General features: G+C 41.5%; 1 protein-coding gene and 1 pseudogene across 1 annotated transcript; one reads left to right on the plus strand and one right to left on the minus strand.

Annotated features, from left to right (window-relative positions):
* Positions 1-2,737: 2,737 nt before the first annotated feature.
* LOC120053983 lies at positions 2,738-7,964 on the plus strand (annotated as a pseudogene).
* A 5,368-nt stretch (positions 7,965-13,332) lies between these two features.
* LOC120053985 (cadherin-4-like) lies at positions 13,333-16,563 on the minus strand. The gene is made up of 11 exons (XM_039001335.1): positions 16,538-16,563; positions 16,295-16,418; positions 16,052-16,207; positions 15,794-15,940; positions 15,504-15,668; positions 15,289-15,417; positions 14,948-15,133; positions 14,529-14,770; positions 13,978-14,117; positions 13,633-13,857; positions 13,333-13,496 (listed from the first exon to the last, which is right to left on the minus strand). The coding sequence occupies exons 1-11, from the start codon at positions 16,561-16,563 to the stop codon at positions 13,333-13,335; spliced, it is 1,704 nt and encodes a 567-aa protein (XP_038857263.1).
* Between the last annotated feature and the right edge of the window lie 3,666 nt (positions 16,564-20,229).

The raw sequence follows: 20,229 nt of genomic DNA on the forward strand, positions 1-20,229 counted from the left end.
ACGACTTCGTTATATTTTGCACATTCTATAACATTGACGACGCATAGCATACAAATGTGTACTATGTATTTGCAGTTGGAAGTTTACGTACACTTAGGTTGGAGTCATTAAAACTTGCTTTTCAACCACTCCACAAATTTCTTAAACTATAGTTTTGGCAAATCGGTTAGGACATCTGCTTTGTGCTTAACACAAGCAATTCTTTCCAACAATTGTTTACAGATTATTTCACTATCACAATTCCAGTGGGTCAGAAGTGTACATACACTAAGTTAACTGTGCCTTTAAACAGCATGAGAAATTATGTCACGGCTTTAGAAGCTTCTGATAGGCTAATTGTCATCATGAGTCATTTAACATTTTTTATTTCACCTTTATTTAACCAGGTAGGCAAGTTGAGAACAAGTTCTCAATTACAATTGCGACCTGGACAAGATAAAGCAAAGCAGTTCGACACATACAACAACACAGAGTTACGCATGGAGTAAAAGAAACATACAGTCAATAATACAGTAGAAAAATAAGTCTATATACAATGTGAGCAAGTGAGGTGAGATAAGGGAGGTAAAGGCAAAAAAAGGCCATGGTGGTGAAGTAAATACAATATAGCAAGTAAAACACTGGAATGGTTGATTTGCAGTGGAAGAATGTGCAAAGTAGAGATAGAAATAATGGGGTGCAAAGGAGCAAAATAAATAAATACAGTAGGGAAAGAGGTAGTTGTTTGGGCTAAATTATAGATGGGCTATGTACAGGTGCAGTAATCTGTGAGCTGCTCTGACAGCTGGTGCTTAAAGCTAGTGAGGGAGATAAGTGTTTCCAGTTACAGAGATTTTTGTAGTTCGTTCCAGTCATTGGCAGCAGAGAACTGGAAGGAGAGGCGGCCAAAGGAAGAATTGGTTTTGGGGGTGACCAGAGAGATATACCTGCTGGAGCGCGTGCTACAGGTGGGTGCTGCTATGGTGACCAGCGAGCTGAGATAAGGGGGGACTATACCTAGCAGGGTCTTGTAGATGACCTGGAGCCAGTGGGTTTGGCGACGAGTATGAAGCGAGGGCCAGCCAACGAGATCGTACAGGTCGCAGTGGTGGGTAGTATATGGGGCTTTGGTGACAGAACGGATGGCACTGTGATAGACTGCATCCAATTTATTGAGTAGGGTATTGGAGGCTATTTTGTAAATGACATCGCTGAAGTCAAGGATCGGTAGGATGGTCAGTTTTACGAAGGTATGTTTGGCAGCATGAGTGAAGAATGCTTTGTTGCGAAATAGGAAGCCAATTCTAGATTTAACTTTGGATTGAAGATGTTTGATGTGAGTCTGGAAGGAGAGTTTACAGACTAACCAGACACCTAGGTATTTGTAGTTGTCCACATATTCTAAGTCAGAACCGTCCAGAGTAGTGATGTTGGACGGGCGGGCAGGTGCAGGCAGCGATTGGTTGAAGAGCATGCATTTAGTTTTACTTATATTTAAGAGCAATTGGAGGCCACGGAAGGAGAGTTGTATGGCATTGAAGCTCGCCTGGAGGATTGTTAACACAGTGTCCAAAGAAGGGCCAGAAGTATACAGAATGGTGTCGTCTGCGTAGAGGTGGATCAGAGACTCACCAGCAGCAAGAGCGACATCATTGATGTATACAGAGAAGAGAGTCGGTCCAAGAATTGAACCCTGTGGCACCCCCATAGAGACTGCCAGAGGCCCGGACAACAGACCCTCCGATTTGACACACTGAACTCTATCAGAGAAGTAGTTGGTGAACCAGGCGAGGCAATCATTTGAGAAACCAAGGCTGTCGAGTCTGCCGATGAGGATGTGGTGATTGACAGAGTCGAAAGCCTTGGCCATGTCAATGAATACGGCTGCACAGTACTGTTTCTTATCGATGGCGGTTAAGATATCGTTTAGGACCTTGAGCGTGGCTGAGGTGCACCCATGACCAGCTCTGAAACCAGATTGCATAGCGGAGAAGGTGCGATGGGATTGGAAATGGTCGGTAATCTGTTTGTTGACTTGGCTTTCGAAGACCTTAGAAAGGCAGGGTAGGATAGATATAGGTCTGTAGCAGTTTGGGTCAAGAGTGTCCCCCCCTTTGAAGAGGGGGATGACCGCAGCTGCTTTCCAATCTTTGGGAATCTCAGACGACACGAAAGAGAGATTGAACAGGCTAGTAATAGGGGTGGCAACAATTTCGGCAGATAATTTTAGAAAGAAAGGGTCCAGATTGTCTAGCCTGGCTGATTTGTAGGGGTCCAGATTTTGCAGCTCTTTCAGAACATCAGCTGACTGGATTTGGGAGAAGGAGAAATGGGGAAGGCTTGGGCGAGTTGCTGTGGGGGGTGCAGTGCTGTTGACCGGGGTAGGGGTAGCCAGGTGGAAAGCATGGCCAGCCGTAGAAAAATGCTTATTGAAGTTCTCAATTATAGTGGATTTATTGGTGGTGACAGTTTCCTATCCTCAGTGCAGTGGGCAGCTGGGAGGAGGTGTTCTTATTCTCCATGGACTTAACAGTGTCCCCGAACTTTTTTGAGTTTGTGTTGCAGGAAGCAAATTTCTGATTGAAAAAGCTAGCCTTGGCTTTTCTAACTGCCTGTGTATATACAAGCCTGTGCTAGCTTGTTAGTCATGTCATGCATATAGTATCAGTGCTATAGTCTGTTTTGGACTAGGGAACCACCTAGTCCATCCTTTGACGTCCAGCCTGCTGTTGTCAGTCCCCTCCAGTCTCTCCGGTCCATGTCTGCTGTCCAGGCCCTGTCAGCCCCGGCCTGGTGGGACCTGCCTGTCCAAGTCTTAGGGTTTATGCTAGCCCCTCTGAACTATGTTGTGCTAGTTTCAGCTTTGGGATACCCTCCTGACGTCGCAGTGGAAGACTCGCCTGACGTCCCCTTTGAGGATCAACCTCACCGAGGTGTTCAGTATCCTGTCATAGGTGACACCTCACCCTCTGTCCTATTAGGTATATAGTCTCTATAGTCCCAGAGGGTCCAGAGCATCTTAGCCCTCAGTTCCCTGATCACCTAGTGTCTTCAGTCACCTGCTATGCTAGGTCTCCAGTTGTCTATCCCAGTAGGCCCAGAGCTTTCCGTCCTGATAACCCTAATATCCCCAAGCTCACAGTATGTAGCCCAATCAGGCTCCATGTCACTAGCTCTGTCAGGTCCCATGTGGTCACAATACCTGTGTTGTCTGATATTTTATTGTATGTGCATCTAAAAGTAAGTGCCTTAAGATGTTTGTCTTGTGGTTTACGGGGCTCAAAATTGCCTATTGTTGTAATCGCCATTTATGTTGAGCGTGTTAGCTAACTCGTGCTCCCGCTAACGTTAGTGCTAACATTAGCATTTCCATTCAGAATTAATTCGTATTTAGCATGCCTGTTAGTGATTAGCCATTTGTTAGCATTACTCAATATTTTCTGTGTATATCGCTCATGCTAACTTTTTACTACAGTGGGCTAAATCAGGGTCACATAGTGTTCTTGATAGTCTTATATTTTGTAACAAAAGTATACACCTCACACACATGGTTATGGGCTTAAAAAAAGAAGGGACCTGTATCATGTCAGATATAGAGTTGAAATGTATTAAATTTTGAGTTTGCATCCCAATATTACCCTTTATATATCACAGAAGACTGAAATATAACACAACCATTTGACACAGAAACATCGGATTCTCTGCACTTAAAAAAATAAGTTTATTAATGATGAAATAATGAAAAATATTTACATTCCACCCATGAGGCCACTAGAGGGTGATTTGACCATTCGACTGCAGGAAAGGGGTGTGTTAATGTTGTGTAGACAAATTGATAATACTGCACTGTTTACATTAGTATATTTACTAAGTTTACCATGTCTACTAAGTTTACCATGTCTACTAAGTTTACCATGTCTACAAGTTCCATAGCCTTTGTAGATTATTGCCATGTGAACACACATTTCCTGCTACAGTGTATAGCCCGTGCTTTTATACACAAGTCTGTGCTAGCTTGTTAGTCATGTTAAGCATGTCAGTGCTATAGTCTAAGTTTTACCTCTGTTTTCAGAACCACAATCCTTGTCAGACACAATTACTGTCAGTGGTGTTGGGTGTGGGTGGATCATTTATTTAACCCCCTGAAACGGAAACTGGTTCCTTGTGTTCTGGACGGACACCGGGTGGTGGTTGCTACCAGCCTAAAACCAGCTCCCATATATTTTAAACGATGCTTTGATTCTACAATCTAGCCATATTTTTCAGATCCTATTGGGCATAACATTATCCAAAAGAAACCTACAATTCATCCGTCAAGATTGTAATGTCACAAGCTTGATGTAGAATATGCAACCAAATACTAAACTTTGACAACTTTAATACACTATGTCAATTTGTCCAAATACATACGACTTCGTCAAATGGAGGGGCTAGATACATAAAGTGCTTTCATTTTTAAACGGGGGAACAGATGTGTATGAAAATATGCTAAAATAAAAGCTGGCCTTCTGTACTGCCGCCTAATATTAAACATTCTCTCTAATGTAAAAGGCTGGAATGTAGAGCCAAATAAAACCATTTAACTTCACTGTCCAATAACATATGGAGGGAAGTGCAGATCATGTTTTTCAATATTCGTTTTCCTTCAAACCTCAGTGTTGGGCCCTGGGGAGAATATCTGAGACTTTACAGTCAGGTAATGGCTTTGACTATCCACTGACTGGAGGGGAAGAAACTGAGGGTCTTATTTTACTGTTTAGAATATTATATTGCATTATACAGAGTAGTAGCAACATACTGTAGTGGCATTGTTTGCTTTTAAACGGTTCATATTCGTTTGATCTCCTCACAGAGGGCTTCGGCCATGAGGATGCTGGCATTGTCTTTCAGGTGAGAATGTGGATCTTACAACTTAGTGTCAGTTTCATTCCTCTAACTCTACTCATATTTGTCTTCCACCTGCAAGTGCCATAGGGCTGATGTTATTTTTCTAATTTGTACAAATATTTTTGGCACAGCCTAAATATCCTGCAAGTCTTCCAGTTCTGGAGTTTCCAAAGCCTTTGGTAGGTCTGGTGAGAAGGAAAAGGGATTGGGTCATTCCTCCCATCAACTTCCCAGAGAACGACAGAGGCCCTTTCCCCAACAATATGGTGCAGGTTAGTGATTGTAGATTTATGTTGGCAGGAAAAAAGGTTGGTTCAGGATTTTGCTCTTGTTTTAACATTTAATTTTTACACATTCAGATAAGGTCCAACTATGATAAAGAGGTGAAGATCCAGTACAGCATCACTGGTTCTGGAGCAGATCAACCCCCTGTGGGACTGTTCTTTGTAGACAAACTGGGACTCTCTATATGACAAGCCTTTGGACAGAGAGAGAAAAGACCAATATCTGGTAATGTCAGTTTGTGTTTTGCCTTTCGAATGCTAGAACTTTGAATGCATGTGTTATTTTGATGAAATGTTTCTATATTTTCCCCTTTAGCTTGTGGCTCATGCTGTTGCAGTTGGTGAGGGTAAAGCAGAAGCACCCATGGAGATGATTGTTAAAGTAATTGATATGAATGACAACAAGCCGGTTTTCACTCTAGTTACTTTTACAGGGACTGTCCCTGAAGCATCCCTACCAGGTGTGTCTCAGTCAACATTGAGTCAAATATACTCAGCTGAGTTTTAGAATAAAAGTACAATATCAATATATTTTTTTGTCATCCATGAATATAATTTGTTGAAATATTTTCTTCAGGCTTTGAGGTGATGCAGGTCACAGCTACCGATGCAGATGAGTCTGGCTCAGCCAATTCTGATGTCAGATACACTATTTTAAATCAGGAACCTGAACTGCCGAGTCGCAACATGTTTGTCATCAACCCTGTCACAGGAGGGATTCGGGTCAATGCTGCTGGACTGGACAGAGAGGTTAGTGGCTATACTACTAGCATACCATTTTAACTGACAGTAACCGCTACATTTCACAATGTGTTCCATCTGGTGTCATTTTTCCAGAAAATTACAAAATATACATTGGAAATCCAAGCTGCTGATTTGGAGGGCAATGGTCTGACATGTTTCGGAAAATCCATAATTACTGTAGCGGACAGCAATGACATAGTTCCTCAATTTGAGAAATCTTCGGTAAGTGTACAAATCAGCAAACAGTACCGCTCATTAAACGGTAAAGGTGACTTGAAGAGGGAAATATTTTGATTGAAGGAGCTGACTTGAGGAAAATTTTAACTTGATGAATGGCATACAGCACATGTTCTCTTCATGTATTCTCGTTTCAGAACACGGTGTCTGTCCCAGAGAATAAAGTGAATGCCCTGGTGGTCAAAATGCCAGTGAGTGATGGAGATGAGCCACACTCTTCCAACTGGGCCACCAAGTACAGGATTGTAGATGGAGACCCAGGTGGAATGTTCACTGTAAGCACTGGACCTAGTAGACTGGAAGAAATCATCACCACAGCAAAGGTACCTGCTTGGTTTCTTGGTTTCTTTGTTCAGATGCGTATGTGAATGGAACCAAGTTACAGCAAATATGTATTTGACTGTGGTCTGAATTTCACCCTAGAACCATACAAATATTTGACAAAATTGTTGATGTTTTTGTCATTGTGTCATGAACCTGGCTGTGTCTCGTTCCCGTTTAGCCCCTTGACTTTGAAAAGGACAATCGTTACACCCTGTTGGTGACTGTGGAGAATGAGGTCCCATTTGCCACCCCCCTGCCCACCTCCACTGCCACAGTCCAGGTGAATGTGGAGGATAGGAATGATGTCCCTGTCTTTGACCCAGTGGAAAAGGTTGTTTCTTTATCTGAACACCTGCCAGTGGACAGTGATTTGGTTCTGTATACAGCCATTGATCCAGACATCATGGCACATAGCTTCATGAACTCACATGAGTTTATGAAGCTTTCTTTAATCTGCAATTGATTTAATTAAGTTGAGGTCCTGGTATAAATATGGAGACAGATACATTATGCTGACAAGTAAATTCAATGATATACATGCCCTTTATGGTAAAGTACATTCAGATGCATATGCATTAAGATTGCAAGAAGCCTTGTGAATGGTGATGTTTTAACTCAATATACTGTATGTTCTAGGTATCGCATGGACAGAGATCCGGCTAAATGGCTGGACATCAACAGTGAGACCGGAATGATCAAAACCAAACACTCCCTGGACAGAGAATCTCCCTTTGCCAAAGATGGCAAATACAGAGTTCTCGCCATCGGAAGTGGTATTTTGATTTCGTTGTAATCTTGTTCACCAGCAGGCTTCAACCTGGGAACAAGATTAATTTAGTTGTGACTTCTTCGTTACTCCTTTTGATAAGTATATCTTGTTTTGGGTTATCAGATGAAATCCCTGCAACTGGAACTGGAACCATTCTGATAGAGCTGGAAGATGTCAACGACAATGCTCCGACTATTGATGACACCCCGTTGAAGCTCTGCAACCAAGACCCCCGTTTAGTGCGTTTGGCTGTGACAGACAGAGACGGGACAGGCTTTGCTGAACCCTTCAGAGTAGAACTTCTGGAAGGGTCCAATATGTATTGCACTGCCCAAATGTACAAAACAGGTGAGAAATAGGGGGATATGTCTTTTAATGCTTCTGCAACCTTTTGTGTCAAAACTGCACTGCAGGTGCACAGTTCATTGCTTTTCCACATATTCACTCTGTATTAGTCTGTTCATTTGTATTCATAATAATATCAACAGACCAAGTATGTCATTATGTCTGCATGTTCTTTTGACAACATTCTTCACATTCAAGGTTGAAATGTGTCCCATTTTTCTCCTGTCCCAGGAACTGTGGTTGAATTGACATTCAAGGCCATGAGGGAGCAGAGAAACTTCTACATTAATCTGAGGGTCACTGATGCTGGCGGGCTGAACCAAGACCATGTCATTCATGTAACCATGAACGAGGACAGCTGCATGACCTGGGGGGATTTCTGTGTTAGATCCTGACATTTACTATATACAGTGAGGGGGGAAAGTATTTGATCCCCTGCTGATTTTGTATGTTTTCCCACTGACAAAGAAATGATCAGTCTATCATTTTAATGGTAGGTTTATTTGAACAGTGAGAGACAGAATAACAACAAAAAAATCCAATAAAATGCATGTCAAAAATTTTATAAAGTGATTTGCATTTTAATGAGGGAAATAAGTATTTGACCCCTCTGCAAAACATGACTTAGTACTTGGTGGCAAAACCCTTGTTGGCAATCACAGAGGTCAGACGTTTCTTGTAGTTGGCCACCAGGTTTGCACACATCTCAGGAGGGATTTTGTCCCACTCCTCTTTGCAGATCTTCTCCAAGTCATTAAGGTTTCGAGGCTGACGTTTGGCAACTCGAACCTTCAGCTCCCTCCACAGATTTTCTATGGGATTAAGGTCTGGAGACTGGTTAGGCCACTCCAGGACCTTAATGTGCTTCTTCTTGAGCCACTCCTTTGTTGCCTTGGCCATGTGTTTTGGGTCATTGTCATGCTGGAATACCCATCCACGACCCATTTTCAATGCCCATGCTGAGGGAAGGAGGTTCTCACCCAAGATTTGACGGTACATGGCCCCGGCCATCGTCCCTTTGATCCTGAGAAGTTGTCCTGTCCCCTTAGCAGAAAAACACCCCCAAAGCATAATGTTTCCACCTCCATGTTTGACGGTGGGGATGGTGTTCTTGGGGTCATAGGCAGCATTCCTCCTCCTCCAAACACGGCGAGTTGAGTTGATGCCAAAGAGCTCCATTTTGGTCTCTTGACCACAACACTTTCACCCAGTTGTCCTCTGAATCATTCAGATGTTCATTGGCAAACTTCAGACGGGCATTTATATGTGCTTTCTTGAGCAGGGGGACCTTGCGGGCGCTGCCGGATTTCAGTCCTTCACGGCGTAGTGTGTTACCAATTGTTTTCTTGGTGACTATGGTCCCAGCTGCCTTGAGATCATTGACAAGATCCTCCCGTGTAGTTCTGGGCTGATTCCTCACCGTTCTCATGATCATTGCAACTCCACGAGGTGAGATCTTGCATGGAGCCCCAGGCCGAGGGAGATTGACAGTTATTTTGTGTTTCTTCCATTTGCAAATAATCGCAACAACTGTTGTCACCTCTCACCAAGCTACTTGGCGATGGTCTTGTAGCCCATTCCAGCCTTGTGTAGGTCTACAATCTTGTCCCTGACATCCTTGGAGAGCTCTTTGGTCTTAGCCATGGTGGAGAGTTTGGAATCTGATTGATTGAATGCTTCTGTGGATAGGTGTCTTTTATACAGGTAACAAACCGAGATTAGGAGCACTCCCTTTAAGAGTGTGCTCCTAATCTCAGCTCGTTACCTGTATAAAAGACACCTGGGAGCCAGAAATCTTTCTGATTGAGAGGGGGTCAAATACTTATTTCCCTCATTAAAATGCAAATCAATTTATAACATTTTTGACATGCGTTCTTCTGGATTTTCTTGTTGTTATTCTGTCTCTCACTGTTCAAATAAACCTACCATTAAAATTATAGACTGATAATTTCTTTGTCAGTGGGCAAACGTACAAAATCAGCAGGGGATCAAATACTTTTTTCCCTCACTGTATATCATTTTAAAATGTTCTTAGTGTTTATATAGCTAGTTGAACTAAATTGCTTGTTACTTTATTTGACATCAGGGGTATGAGAAGTTTTAGACTTCACAGATGAATGCCAATTTTTCCAAAAGTACTGTAAAGTGGTCGCAAAGACATGTTTTTTTTTTTGTTTAATTAAAAAATTCTCACTTAAATTTTAGCTAGTTGTGTACATCAATGAAAATGTATTTTTACAATGCAAGGCAAAAGTGAGGTTGAATACATTTCCTAATGCACTGTTGCTATATTTTACCATTGTGAAGGTTGCTTGTATTTTATTTCCATGGAGAACATAATTTGCATGCTTGTGGAGAGCTTTGAATGTTTCTAATCAAAGTTGAACAAAGCCTTTTTGGTTCATTCTTACCTTTTTGTCTTTGTACAATGAAACCTGCATCTCGTTCCTATTGGTTAACTGCCCTCCCATACAACACAATCTTTATTTGCTTCTTGCTTTTTTACCACAGCCTAGCTTTCAGAACCCATGGAGTGGAGTTTTTTTTATGTCTACTGTGCAGGACATCAGTTCCCAACCTGTTGGCTGTGCCATAAAGCAGGATCATTAAGTTACCCAGCTAACCATTCAAGTATTTTCCTTGATTTTCATTTAGAAAAATGAACTTGAATATGGGTAAATTCTACCGCGCTAATTTTCAGTGAGCCCTTTTTGTAGAAAAGTTCTTCAAATTAATCTACAAACATTCAGAACATGGCCATGTACTTAATACTGGCATGTCCCTCAAATATTCAGATTTCAGCAGCATTTTTACAAGGAGCTCCATTGCTCTGCAGTTAGTAATATGAACACCAATATAGGTTAACGATTAATTTATAAGTAAAAAAATAGAATTTAACTGCTGCTTGCCCCTTCAAAAGGCAAAGCAAAAAATAATTTCCATGCTCATTAAAGGCAAGGCCACCAGCCTGTCACAGCACACATTTTCCTCTTTGTAGGTTTGAAATAAAACATTTATTTTTACATGTACAGTGCATTTGGAAACTTCAGACCCCTTAACCTCTTCCACAATTTGTTACAGCCTCATTTATCTACACAAAATACCCCATAATGCCAAAGCAAAAACAGGTTGTGTTTTTTTAATTTGCAAAAAATATCTAGGTATTCAGACCCTTTACTCAGTACTTTGAAGCACTTTTGGCAGCAAATACAGCCTCGAGTCTTCTTGGGTATGGCTACAAGCTTGGAAAACCTGTATTTGGGGAGTTTCTCCCATTCTTCTCTGCAGATCTTCTCAAATTCTGTCAGGTTGGATGGGGAGTGTCGCTGCACAGCTATTTTCAGGTCTCTCCAGAGATGTTAGATCGTGTTTAAGTCCGGGCTCTGGCTGGGCCACTCAAGGACATTCAGAGACTTGGCCCGAAGCCACTCCTGCGTTGTCTTGGCTGTGTTTAGGGTCGTTGTCCTGTTGGAAGGTAAGCCTTCTCCCCAGTCTGAGGTCCTGAGTGCTCTGGAGCAGGTTTTCATCAAGGATTTCTTTGTACTTTACTCCGTTCATCTTTCCCTCTCCTGACTAGTCTCCCAGTCCCTGCCACTGAAAAACATGATGCTGCCACCACCATGCTTCACCGTAGGGATGGTATAGGCCAGGTGATGAGCGGTGCCTGGTTTCCTTCAGACTTGACGCTTGTCATTCAAGCCAAACAGTTCAATCTTGGTTTCATCAGACCATAGAATCTTGAGAGTCCTTTAGGTGCCTTTTTGACAAACTCCAAGTGGGGTGTCATGTGCTTTTGAGGAGTGGCTTCCCTCTGGTCACTCTACCATTAAGGCCTGATTTGTGGAGTACTGCAGAGATGGCTGTCTTTCTGGAAGGTTCTCCCATATCCACAGAGAAACTCTGGAGCTCTGTCAAAGTGACCATCAGGTTCACCTTCCTGGCCAAGGCCCTTCTCCCCCGATTGCTCAGTTTGGCCTAGTGGCTGGCTCTAGGAAGAGTCTTGGTGGTTCCAAACTTCTTCCATTTAAGAATGATGGAGGCCACTGTGTTCTTGGGGCCCTTCAATGCTGCAGAAATGTTTTGGTACCCTTTTCCCAGATCTGTGCTTTGAAACAATCCTGTCTCTGGGATCTACAGACAATTCCTTTGAACTCATGGCTTGGTTTTTGCTCTGACATACAATGTCAACTGTGGGACCTTATAAAGACAGGTGTGTACCCTTCCAAATCATATACAATCAATTGAATTTGACACAGGTGGACTCCAATCAAGTTGTAGAAACATCTCAAGAATGATCAGTGGAAACAGGGTGCACCCTGAGCTCAATTTCAAGCATCATAGCAAATGTTCTGAATACTTATGTAAATAAGGTATTTCTGTTTATTTGTAGCAAAATTGCAAAAAACTGTTTTCGCTTTATTGTGTGTAGATTGATGAGGGGAAAATATGTGATCTATTTCAGACTAAGGCTGATAACGTATTGAGTTTGAACATACAAGAGGAAAATGTGTGGTGTGACTAACAGGCTGCTGGACTCACCTTTCATGCACAAGGTTCCAATCCAGCCAGGCCTCTCTGAAATAATTTTTTGCTTTTAAAGGGGCAATCAGATGTTAAAATCCATTTTTGGACTTATGAATACCTACCCATTGATTCTTGATTAATTTGTTTTTAATGCCTCAAACTTATTTCAGCTGTCATACCCCATCAGAACCCAGAACATACATTTTTTCCCCCGCCAGTGTTTGTAAACAAATTAAATGTAAACATGGTTGAAACTTAGTGGCATTGACTTGCTGACCAGCAGGATCCTCACTTATCTCAAACCTGATATTGGTGTTCATATTACTAACAGCAGAGCAATGGAGCTCCTTGCAAAATGCTGCTGAAATCTGAATGAGGGGAATACCAGTAATAAACACATGGCTATGTTCTGAAGGTTTGTAGAATAATTTGTAGAAGGTTTGTAGAAAAGGGGGCTCACTGAAAATTAGCTCGATCTACCCATACTGAAGTTTAGCTTTCTAAATGAAACTGAAAATCAATAAATATATCTGAATGTTTAGCTGGCTAACTAAATGATCCTGCTTTATGGAACAGCCAACAGATGGGAACTGATGTCCTACACAGTACACAACAATAGGACATAAAAATATCACTCCAAGGTTCTGAAAAACGAGGCTATAATTAAAGCAAGATGTGTGTTGTATGAGGGTAGTTAACCAATAGGAAAGAGACAAGTTTCAATGTACAAGGAAAGAAAGACAAAAAGGTGAGAATGAACCAAAAAGGCTTTATTCAAGTTAAATTAGAAACATGCATAAAGCTCTGCAAGCATGCAAATGATCATGTTCTCCAAGGAAATAAAATACAAGCAACCTCCTCAACAATGGTCAAATATATCAGCAGTTCCCTAGGAAATGTATACAAACCCATGTTAGCCTTGAAATGTAACCTTCTCAACAATGGTCAAATATATCAGCAGTTCCCTAGGAAATGTATACAAACCCATGTTAGCCTTGAAATGTAAAAATGCACACAACTAGCAAAAAAAAATAGAAAATGTGAACTGAAAAACATGTCTTGACATAAGTATTTCTGAAAAATGTTCAGTACTTTGATGGCAACTGGCAAATTAGCTGTGACTTTTTCTTCTCATTTCTGGCTTTGTGACATACCCCTGCTGTCAAATAAAGTGAAAACCTTCCCAAAACAAGCAATCCAGCTCTGCAAGCTATAAAAATGCTAATGAAATGTCATATGTCAGGATCTAACACAGAAATCCCCCCAGGTCATGCAGCTGTCCTCGTTCATGGTGACGTGAATGACATGGTCTTGGTTCAGCCCGCCAGCATCAGTGACCCTCAGATTAATGTAGAAGTTTCTCTGCTCCCTCACAGCCTTGAATGTCAATTCAACCACAGTTCCTGGGACAGGAGAAAAATGGGACACATTTCAACTTTGAATGTGAAGTATGTTGTCAAAAGAACATACTTGGTCTGTTATTATTCTGAATACAAATGAACAGATGACTGTAGAATGAATGTGAAAAGCAATACACACCTGTTTTGTACATTTGGGCAGTGCAATACATATTGGACCCTTCCAGAAGTTCTACTCTGAAGGGTTCAGCAAAGCCTGTCCCGTCTCTGTCTGTCACAGCCAAACGCACTAGACGGGGGTCTTGGTTGCAGAGCTTCAACGGGGTGTCATCAATAGTCGGAGCATTGTCGTTAACATCTTCCAGCTCTATCAGAATGGTTCCAGTTCCAGTTGCAGGGATTTCATCTGATAACCCAAAACAAGATACTTTTATCAAAAGGAGTAATGAAGACGTCAACTAAATTAACCTTGTTCCCAGGTTGAAGCCTGCTGGTGAGCAAGATTACAACAAAATCAGAATTCCACCTTCGATGGCGAGAATGAGAACTCTGTATTTGCCATCTTTGACAAAGGGAGATTCTCTGTCCAGGGGGTGTTTGGTTTTGATCATTCCGGTCTCACTGTTGATGTGCAGCCATTTAGCAGGATCTCTGTCCATGCGATACCTAGAACATACAGTATATTGAGTTAAAACATCAACATTCACAAGGCTTCTTGCAATCTTAATGCATATGCATCTGAATGTACTTCATCATAAAGGGCATGTATATCATTGAATTGACTTATCAGCATAATGTATATGGGGCGGCAGGTAGCCTAGTGGTTAGAGCGTTGGACTAGTAACTGAAAGGTTGCAAGATAAATCCCTGAGCTGACGAGGTACAAAATCTGTCATTCTTCCCCTGAACAAGGCAGTTAACCCACTGTTCCTAGGCCATCATTGAAAATAAGATTTTGTTCTTAACTGACTTGCCTAGTTAAGTAAAGGTAAAATAAAAAAATCTGTCTCCATATTTATACCAGGACCTCAACTTAATTAAATCAATTGCAGGTAAAAGAAAGCTTCATTAACTCACATTAATTTATGTGCCATGATGTCTGGATCAATGGCTGTATACAGAACCAAATCACTGTCCACTGGCAGGTGTTCAGATACGGAAACAACCTTTTCCACTGGGTCAAAGACAGGGACATCATTCCTATCCTCCACATTCACCTGGACTGTGGCAGTGGAGGTGGGCAGGGGGGTTGCACATGGGACCTCATTCTCCACAGTCACCAACAGGGTGTAGTAATTGTTCTTCTCAAAGTCAAGGGGCTAAACGGGAACGAGACACAGCCAGGTTCATTACACAATGACAAAAACATCAACAATTTTGTCAAATATTTGTATGGTTCTAGGGTGAAATTCAGACCAGTCAAATACATATTTGCTGTAACTTGGCTCCATTCACATACTCATCTGAAAAGAGAAACAAAGAAACCAAGCAGGTACCTTGGCTGTGGTAATGATTCCTTCCAGTCTACTAGGTCCAGTGCTTACAGTGAACATTCCACCTGGGTCTCCATCTACAATCCTGTACTTGGTGGCCCAGTTGGAAGACTGTGGCTCATCTCCAGCATTCACTGGCAATTTGACCACCAGGGCATTCACTTTATTCTCTGGGACAGACACCGTATTCTGAAACGAGAATACTTGAAGAGAACATGTGCTGTATGCCATTCATCAAGTTCATCATATTTTCCTCAAGTCAGCTCCTTCAATCAAAATATTTCCCTCTTCAAGTCACCTTTACCGTTTAATGAGCGGTACTGTTTGCTGATTTGTACACTTACCAAAGACTTCTCAAATTGAGGAGCTATGTCATTGCTGTCCGTTACAGTAATTATGGATTTTCCGAAACATGTCAGACCATTGCCCTCCAAATCAGCAGCTTGGATTTCCAATGTATATTTTGGAATTTTCTGGAAAATGACACCAGATGGAGCACATTGTGAAATGTAGCGGTTACTGTCAGTTAAAATGGTATGCTAGTAGTATAGCCACTAACCTCTCTGTCCAGTCCAGCAGCATTGACCCGAATCCCTCCTGTGACAGGGTTCATGACAAACATGTTGCGACTCGGCAGTTCAGGTTCCTGATTTCTAATAGTGTATCTGACATCAGAATTGGCTGAGCCAGGCTCATCTGCATCGGTGGCTGTGACCTGCATCACCTCAGAAGAAAATATTTCAACATAAATGATATTCATGGTGGACAAAAAAAATTATTGAATATTGATATTGTACTTTAATTCTAAAACTCAGCTGAGTATATTTGACTCAATGTTGACTGAGACACACCTGGTAGGGATGCTTCAGGGACAGTCCCTGTAAAAGGATCTTGGGTGAAAACCGGCTTGTTGTCATTCATATCAATTACTTTAACAATAATCTCCATGGGTTCTTCTGCTTTACCCTCACCAACTGCAACAGCATGAGCCAAAAGCTAAAGGGAAAATATAGATTTTTTTTAAAATAACATGCATTCAATGTTGTAGAATTCAAAAGGCAAAACAAACTGACATTACCAGATATTTCTCTTATTTACAAACATTACCACATATTTGTCTTTTCTCTCTCTGTCCAAAGGCTGGGTCACATAGAGAGTCCCAGAGTTTTTGTCCACAGTGAACAGTCCCACAGGGGGTTGATCTGCTCCAGGACCAGTGATGCTGTACTGGATCTTCACCTCTTTATCATTGTTGGACCTTATCTGAATGTGTAAAAATTAAATGTTAAAACCAGAGCAAAATCCTGAACCAACCATATTTCCTGCCAACATAAATCTACAGTCACTCACCTGCACCATATTCTTGGGGAAAGGGCCTCTGTCGTTCTCTGGGAAGTTGATGGGAGGAATGACCCAATCCCTTTTCCTTCTCACCAGACCTACCAAAGGCTTTGGAAACTCCAGAATTGGAAGACTTGTAGGATACTTAGGCTGTGCCAAAAATGTTTGTACAAATTAGAAAAAGTAGACCAGCCCTATGAGTAGAGTTAGAGGAATGAAACTGACATTAAGTTGTAAGATCCACATTCTCACCTGAGAGACAATGCCAGCATCCTCATGGCCGAAGCCCTCTGTGAGGAGATCAAACGAATATGAACCGTTTTAAAGCAAACAATGCCACTACAGTATGTTGCTACTACTCTGTATAATGCAATATAATATTCTAAACAGTAAAATAAATCACCCTCAGTTTCTTCCCCTCCAGTCAGTGGATAGTCAAAGCCATTACCTGACTGTAAAGTCTCAGATATTCTCCCCAGGGCCCAACCCTGAGGTTTGAAGGAAAACAAATATTGAAAAACATGATCTGCACTTCCCTCCATATGTTATTGGACAGTGAAGTTAAATGGTTTTATTTGGCTCTACATTCCAGCCTTTTACATTAGAGAGAATGTTCAATATTAGGTGACAATACAGAATGCCAGCTTTTATTTGAGCATGTTTTCATATACATGTTCCCCATTTTAAAGATGAAAGTATTTTATGTATCTAGTCCCCCTATTTGAGAAAGTCTTAAGTATTTGGACAAATTCACTTCTAGGGAAGTTGGAAGAGAGAGACAATAACGAGACAATTGTGATGACCAGCCATGATGAACAATATGACATGTAAAAAATAAATGTCTCGTCGTTTGGATATTCATGAGTGAGAGTTTTATTGATCACCACAAACTACATTTTAAACCAGCCTTGGTTTAGTCACTCATTTAAATTTTGCTGCACACTATTTTAATTTTGTACAGAACAAACATTATCAAAGTGAAAATAACCCATAATTAATACATTCCATATTCAAATGCATCTCATCTAGTTGAAGTACTGCAATGTGAAAACAACTGTGTGCAAGTCCTCGTTGGTCATTGCCTGCCTCAGCCATGGACACATCTGCTTGATCCTGATCTTCCATTGGAGGATCAGGATAGCAATGCTGCTTCAGGTAGTTGTGCAGCACAGCTGTAGCAATGATCACCTTGCAGCATCTTTTTGGCTTGAAACTAAGTGTATTGCGGTAACACTGGAATCGACTTTTCCATACTCCAAACATGCATTCGACAATCCCTCTCGTGCGGATATGAGCTTGGTTGTATCTTTGCTGCTCAGCGGTTGTGGGATTTATGTATGGCGTGAATAAAAAGTTACTCTGACCATATCCACTGTCACCAAGTAGTAGTCCACTATGTTGTCCTCTCTGAAACGGAGTACACAATGAAGAGCTGCATCTTTCCCATGGGCAACAATGTTTGAAAACTCTAAATTAGGTGTGCATACACCCTGAACATTGATGGAACACCAGTTCTTACGGTTACTGTACTCCTCAGCATCAGGAGTTGATGGACACTTTATGGGAACGTGACATCCATCTATACAGCCAATCACTCCTGGGAAGTGCCCATATTCATAGAATTGCAATTTATAGTTGGCTTGGTGAGCAGAATCAGGAACTTGATGTGAGGACGACTCAGTTCACAAATGTCCCAGCAGACTTTTAACTATTCTACACAGTTGCTTCACTGGCACCACATAAATCAACAGTTTCACGATGAAAGATTCCAGATGCCAAAAACCTCAACGTGATCAGAACCTGGAGAGAATTGGGCAAAGGCCTTCCTCTTTGAGACCGAGAGGAAAGTCTAGGCTCAAGCAAAGATATCTCCAATGCATTTTATTTCTACATACGAAAGGGGTCTCAAACCTATTTCAAAGTAATTTAATGGATTACTCCAATCCGCAAGTACTCGTCTCGCTGGCCTCTGTAGTGCAGGTTGGTCTTCATTTAAAAATTCCAAATAGCCAAATGATCCCTCACAAACAGTACTAAGCGGAAGTTAAACCTGCCTCTTTGAAGGATTCATTTAAGCTGCAATTTAGTCCTAGAGTAGCTCTAATCCTCCCTCTTGCAATCGGCTTTGTTTAATCCAGAACAGGCTAAATCTACAACTATTTTAAGATAAGTCTGTGCAAGTTGCTTTTGAGTTAAGACCGCTCAAACAGGCATTTTAGTCAGGGACTAGGCTTAAGCCTTGTCTGAAACCGGCCCATAGTGTATTAAAAGTAGTCCGTTTGGTATTTGGTTGCATATTCTACATCAAGCTTGTGACACTACAAACGTGATGGATGCATTTGAGGTTTCTTTTGGATAATGTTTGTCCCAATAGGATCTGAAAAATGTCTAAGTTGTAGAATCAAAGCATTGTTTAAAATACATTGGTGCTGGTTTTAAGCCGGTAGCAACCACCACAGGGTGTCCTTCCAGAACACAAGGAACCAGTATTTCAGTTTCAGGGGTTTAAATAAATGATCCACCCACACCCAACACCACTGACAGTAATTGTCTAGGGTTGCAAAATTCCAGTAACTTTCCCAAAATGTCTAGGTTTTCCAGAAATAAATCCAGGTTGAAAGATTTCCGGAATCAGAAGGAAATACGAAAATCCTACAACCTGGATTTCTGGAAGACTTGGGAATTTTCTGGAAAGTTACTGGAATTTTGCAACCCTAATTGTGTCTGACAAGGATTGCGGTTCTGAACTAAACTTAGTAAATATACTAATATAAACAGTGCAATATTGTCAGTACATCTTTCCTGCAGTCAAATGGCCAAATGGCCCTTTAAGTTGCCTCATGGGTGGAATGTTAATATTTTTTATATTCATATTTTTCAAAATGTTATGTTTCTGTGTCAAACAGTTGTTATATTTATGTATATAAAGTGTAATATTTTGGGATGCAAACTCAAAATGTAAAATATTTCAACTCGATATCTATGTCGTGGAACAGGTACCTTTTTTAAAGCCGAAAAACCATGTGTGTGTGAGGTGTATACTTTTGTTTCGAAGGAGATTTGTTTAAGACTACCAAGAAACACTGTGACCCTAATTTAGCCCACTGTAGTAAAAGGTTAGCATGAGCGATATACACAGAAATTAGCCTAGCACCACAAGTGAGAAATGCTAACAAATAGCTAATCACTAACAGGCATGCTAAATACTAATTCATTCTGAATGGAAATGCTAATGTTAACGCTAACACGAGCGGGAGAGCGAGCTAACTATTTTTTGATGCATGCACAAAATATCAGACACAGATATTGTGACTTGGAGCCTGATTTTGTATTTATTTAACTAAGCAAGTCAATTAAGAACAAATTCTTATTTACAATGACGACCTAGGAACAGTGGGTTAATTGCCTTGTTCAGGGGCAGAACGACAGATTTTTACCGGGGATTCGATCTAGCAACCTTTCGGTTACAGGCCCAATGCTCTAAACACTAGGACAACCTTCCTCCCCGGGCAGATAGCCTAGGCCTGATTGGGCTACAGACTGTGAGCTAGGGGATATTAGGGTTATCAGGACGGAAAGCTCTGGGCCTACTGTGATAACTGGAGACCTAGCATAGCAGGTGACTGAAGACACTAGGTGATCAGGGAACTGAGGCCTAAGATGCTCTGGACCTACTGGGACTATAGGGGCTATAGACTGAGGACCTTGTAGGACAGAAGGTGAGGTGTCACCTATGACAAGATACTGGACACCTCGGTGAGGTGGGTCCTCTATGGGGACATCAGGTGGGTCTCCCAAGGCTGGAACTAGCGGGACACAGTTCAAAGGGGCTACCAGACATGGACCGGAGAGATCCGAGTGACAGGGCTGGACTTGTCACCTACAACGTCTGCAAGCTGGACTCCCACATTATGGACCAGCTGACATTCGGAGGCATCGGTTTA

Source organism: Salvelinus namaycush, chromosome 9, assembly GCF_016432855.1.
Source record: "Salvelinus namaycush isolate Seneca chromosome 9, SaNama_1.0, whole genome shotgun sequence".
NCBI classification, from domain to species: domain Eukaryota; kingdom Metazoa; phylum Chordata; class Actinopteri; order Salmoniformes; family Salmonidae; genus Salvelinus; species Salvelinus namaycush.

What these genes read in the sequence shown, in the direction of transcription:
- LOC120053985 (XM_039001335.1), bottom strand. Translation starts at nt 16,563, where the DNA reads ATGAGGATGCTGGCATTGTCTCTCAG. An exon ending in ATGCTGGCATTGTCTCTCAG is followed by an intron (nt 16,419 to 16,537) that starts GTGAGAATGTGG and finishes GTATCCTACAAG; the next exon opens with TCTTCCAATTCTGGAGTTTC. An exon ending in CTCAATTTGAGAAGTCTTTG is followed by an intron (nt 15,134 to 15,288) that starts GTAAGTGTACAA and finishes TTCTCGTTTCAG; the next exon opens with AATACGGTGTCTGTCCCAGA.